General features: G+C 39.7%; 1 protein-coding gene across 1 annotated transcript; it reads right to left on the reverse strand.

Moving 5' to 3' along the window:
• Nucleotides 1-850: 850 nt before the first annotated feature.
• Nucleotides 851-2,793, reverse strand: LOC138036205 (RYamide receptor-like). Its single transcript, XM_068882560.1, has one exon. It carries the CDS (start codon nt 2,667-2,669, stop codon nt 1,551-1,553), a length of 1,119 nt encoding a protein of 372 aa, XP_068738661.1. The 5' UTR covers nt 2,670-2,793; the 3' UTR covers nt 851-1,550.
• Between the last annotated feature and the right edge of the window lie 2,207 nt (nt 2,794-5,000).

Consider the following 5,000-nt stretch of genomic DNA (forward strand, 5'->3'; position numbering starts at 1 on the left):
AATGGTAGTATTTCAACTTGTGCTGAAAGTTTGTTCGTATTTGTATGATCGTGGATTCATTATCCAAAAGATGCTATGGTAGTCGTTATTTGTCCCTTGAATGCCTTGATTGATTCACATTTCCTAGAGCTGCAAGCGAAAACTGTGAACACTAGAAATATCGTGTTTCGAGTAAAAAACTAGTCACGCGTGAGAAACCTAAACCGCAGCCACTAACGGTAATTAGTTTGTGGTTTTCATGTCGCTTTTGATTGGTTGCTTCACGATGGGAACTGTCAAAATCAAACGTTCTATTCCCAAAGGACTTGAATTGGGTACAACAGTGACATCACTGTAGAACTTGTCTTATTCCGAATTTGCATGGAAGTGAGATTCTAAACCGCCGTGACCAGAGGTTCGTTTTTTTCGCCTCTCCGTTTTAACCGTTCGGTCCTCGCGAAAGAAAAATAGAACGAGATTACAAAATAGAAATGCAGAGAATATAACGGATGTCAACCGAAAAACTGAGCTCAAAGGACTTCTCTGCAGTTATGCGCTGATCAAATCGTTTAACATCGTTTTAGTTAAACGGTATGTCAACAGTTCACGAAAAACAACAACGCGAAAAACCACGGCGTCGCGATGTGTTTGTTTGCCTATTTTAGCTAGGAATCCGTAAATTCTTAAATGAAGCAATATAAAACGAGAGTAGAAAATAGAACTCCAAAGAAAACAACGGCGTGTCAACAGTGCAAGAAAACCACCAACTCGAAAACAGCACACCAGCAAAGTGTTGTCAGCAAAATCCTGTGAATACTCGCCTTTCTAAAGTATACTTAGGCCTTTCATTCCATTGTTGATCTTTCTCCCTCTCTTTGCAACGGTTAGTAAGCGAAAACTTGCATTTTAAGAAGTGAAATCCAATGTTTCGTCGCGCAGTAGTAAAAATATTTTCAATTAGCCCCGACAGTTTCAGCACGGAACAGATTTCGGACCGTGGTCCGTATCGTAAAAGCTGGACAAGCTACGAGCATTGCTACGAGCTAGTTCCCACTTGACCGTCAGACATCAGTACCAAGTGGTACTTGTTTATGCGTGGTGTTCATAAAATAGGAACGGTTACTACACGCTTATTGGTTAAGACAGCTGTGCGACTTGGCCAATTTAAGAAACTTATAGCAGCATGACTGATATTCGGGGTGGCGCGAAGGCGGTTTATCATTTGCCTGTGGCTTACCTAATCTCCGAGACTATTCTGTTTGACTGAGTAGCGTCATCGTTTCTCTTTATCCTAGTCTCAGCAAGCGTGGCATCATACCGAAGGTTAGTGGGAAAAAGGTGTAAGCGTGAAGGAAAGACACCCTGCTACTTTCATCGCGGGCTTCCATGTTCTCGAACTGGGTAAGATTGCGCGCGGGCGCTTGTGGTAGGTCAATTTAAAAACCATAACACTCTTTGTCTGCCCTCGAAAATTTCCTATCTAGCGAAATCCAGTTGCCCTCTGCAGATTAAGTCTGTCTTGAATGATTCTGGCTATGCATGGTGGTCATACAGTTTCATTTGTTACCATTTTACACCCGTGTTCTCTCGATAGTTTCGTCCTCAAGGAAAACAGCATTTCCGCCAATTTGCGTGGGGTTTTGCCTGGGGTTTTCTCTTTTATCATTTGAAGCTTCAAACGCTGTTACCATTGATTCCTGACTGCTGCGATAACAGGCGCACAACCTTTCAAGAATAGTGCGAAAGGCCAACCGAAAATTTTCGTTGAAAAAAGAGTAAATGACAGGATTGATTGCGCTGTTAGCGTAAATGAGAAAAATTGAGATAAAGACGTAAGTGTCGTTGCAGATGACACCGGTGAAGAAGTAAACACAAAAAAGCCATCCCATCCAATATGGAAGAAAACAAATATAGAAGGCGAGCACAATTAATAACACCATTTTGAGTATTCGGCTGCGTAAACGAGCGTCCTTATGGCTCTTGTCGGAAACGCGTTTTCCAGGTCTTTTACTTGTACGAATATGGATTGCTATTGCAACGTATAATGAGATTACGAAGACAAGAGTTAACATCAGAAGGGACAAGAAAACTATATACCAAACCCGCCAGTTTGGGAAGAAACTTCTTGTTTTGCATTTTTTTTGTCCATTTTTCTCCAGAGTGTTTGCGTAGTATAAGAGTGGCGCACAGAAGACTGCTGATGCTAACCAAGCGGTGATTATCATCCAAAGCGCTCTCTTCTTTGTGATAATTTTCTTGTGAGGGTAAAACACGACCAACAAGCGATCTACAGCGATCATTGAAAGGTGGAGAATTGCCACATTCATGCAAAGCTTCTCGATGAAATTGGCCACTTTACAAAAAAGTACGCCCAAGATTCCTCCGATCAACCACTGATCATCGGCTAAGATTCTTGTGATTCGTTCTGGAGTGCTTCCCATTGTTAGCAGCAAGTCTCCGGCAGCCATGCTCACGATGAACATGTTGTTGACAGTGCGTAGTTTGCCATAAGTATTAAGTTTAAACGCAGTGATAACGAAAGAATTGCCGACCACGGAGAAGACGACGATTAAGACATAGGCCACGCACTTGAAATATACTTCGACTGAGGATTCCAGCGTTGAATGTGAACTCACCGAAGTTCCGTTTTCGTGGTCGGAAAAATTACCGATCGAGCTCTTGCTTGTCATGGTTGCAAACGGACTGGAATGTTCATTGATTCTTTTGTTCCGTTAAAAACAACGTTTAAAAGCTCAGATCGCTACGATAAGCAATACGAATTTCCGTGACAAAAACACACAGTCGGAAAGCAACGTAACGAAACCAACGGAACCAATCAATCAATTTATTTGTATAGGTAATCACATGATTTCGAGCTCAATTTGGATTAGATAAGCACGAGTAAAGTTTTTCAAATTGAAGGTTTTGGGTTACTTTCAAAAAAGGTAACACAATGATCTGCTACGAGTGACCGGTCAAATGTGACCTGTGTTTTAGACCCGCAGTAGGGGAACGTCATTGATTGTTCTAATAACTTTTTAATAACCCCACTGAAAATGTGTGATGAATATAAATACAGCTTTTGGTCACGCACACTCTGCGACTGGACTAAACTTCCCCCTGATGTAATCAGCCTTAATGATAACAATGGTTTTAAAGTGAAACTACTGCACTAACCAGTCCCTACCGACCACCTGCGTTATGTCTTTTCGAGATTTTGCAGAATCTTGTCTGTAGATACATGTTGATACGCAGCCATATAGTGAATGGGTAAATAAGCGAATAAAAGATATTGATCAGACAATGCTCACTGACATAATGCTTAACCTTAATTATGATGTTAATACACTTGTCAAAAATATAATGAATATGATGATGCCAGGAAAAGTGATGGTTAATTCACATAGTGACATACCCAAATATCTTAAGATTGAAACTTGTTCAAGGCATTGACCAGCTTAAGTTAGTCGAATTTACTTTCTGATGAGGTTGGAAGATAAAACATAGAATTTTATTTACATTGTCTTGATCAACATTTGACTTGATTTACTTTCATTGTTCATTTCAGTTTACAGTGTCCCCAATTAGCGCTACAGCGCTAGAACGACTAGACACTTAAATAAAGTTCCTTTCCTTTCCTTTTTCAAGTTGACTTGTTGGTACAAAGCAAGTCATAAATATTTGGTAGTTCAGAGTTAACGTGAATTAGAAGTTCATCTGAATAAACTATAGTGTTTTGGCATGCTGCGTCGCAGAGGTTTTCGTAAATGTAGGCGGTAATTTCAACAAATTGCTATGATTTACAGGGTGTCAAGTGGATAAAAGGGTCACAAAATTAGAAAATCGTTTTTTTTTTTTCAACCTCAAAGTAGGAACAAAATGGCAGTATTTACTGAATGGAAAAGCATCATTCTAGTCATCATTGCGAGGTTCAAACATAATTGTTTTGTCAACATGAAGCACAAGCTTACAGCATTTTTCTCCAGCCATGAGCACAAAAAATTGAAAATTTTTCCTGAAAAACAATCGAATTTACAAGACACAGAAAAATAGGAAATAACAATAGCTCGCATGCACCGGTACCTTCATCAACCATCTACTGTGCAGCTTCCTACAGTTCCCCTATTATCTAACCCTTGATTTCAATCCATGGCGTTATAGTAAAACCTCCATACAAGTTGCTAGTTGAAACTAGTAATTACAATTTAGGAACTGGTGAAAGAACGAAAGTAAAATACATTAATTTTTAAAAGAACACTTAATAGGCTGTGCTTGCTTATGTTAGCTTGAGATTATATACAAAACGAAAGGAATAGCGAACTCATCTTACCTTAGCAGACTTCCAACTGACAGCGTGGCCTCGGCTGAAGTCCCACCTCAATCGATCTGCGACAACATTTAACTCGGAAATCCGAGTGCCCAACTCAATGTGGCATGAACTGAGCCACGTACGAAAATTCGATCACGCAAGAACGAAAGACTGTGAAGAAGTTTTACCACTGAAATACTGCTATTCCGAAAGAAAAAAAGGTGTACACTACGCCGCAGCTGTTGCTATAAAAAATCCCTGGAGCAAGTAACGCAACAAGACATCTTCGGCCACCATTTTTTTTGTTACTTCGCTCGCGCGCGTATCAAAAAAGCCTGGGCACAAGTAAATTATCAATCAATCAGACAAAAGTCCCCCTTGTAATTCCGGCCCGCTAAGATGCTTCAGAAAAAAATAAATAAACATATCTAGAAATTCCTTTTATATTTTAAAATACAGACTAAAATATAATAATTTCCACCTTTACAACTATATACAAACTTTAAATTTGTCTAAAATTCTTAACACACTTCGGACGATTCCCTGTACAGGTCTTTTCTGCGGGTGTTTTTGACAAATGATGTTAGAGCTGGCATTTGTCTGTCGCTATGTCCAAGTTGTACCACAAAAAGGGTCCGAGATATCTTAGGGAATGTTTGCCATAGTAGACAGAATAGGTTCTGGAGATATGAAATCTGAGTTCCTGATGTTG

Source organism: Montipora capricornis, unplaced genomic scaffold (assembly GCF_036669925.1).
Source record: "Montipora capricornis isolate CH-2021 unplaced genomic scaffold, ASM3666992v2 scaffold_467, whole genome shotgun sequence".
Lineage (NCBI taxonomy): Eukaryota > Metazoa > Cnidaria > Anthozoa > Scleractinia > Acroporidae > Montipora > Montipora capricornis.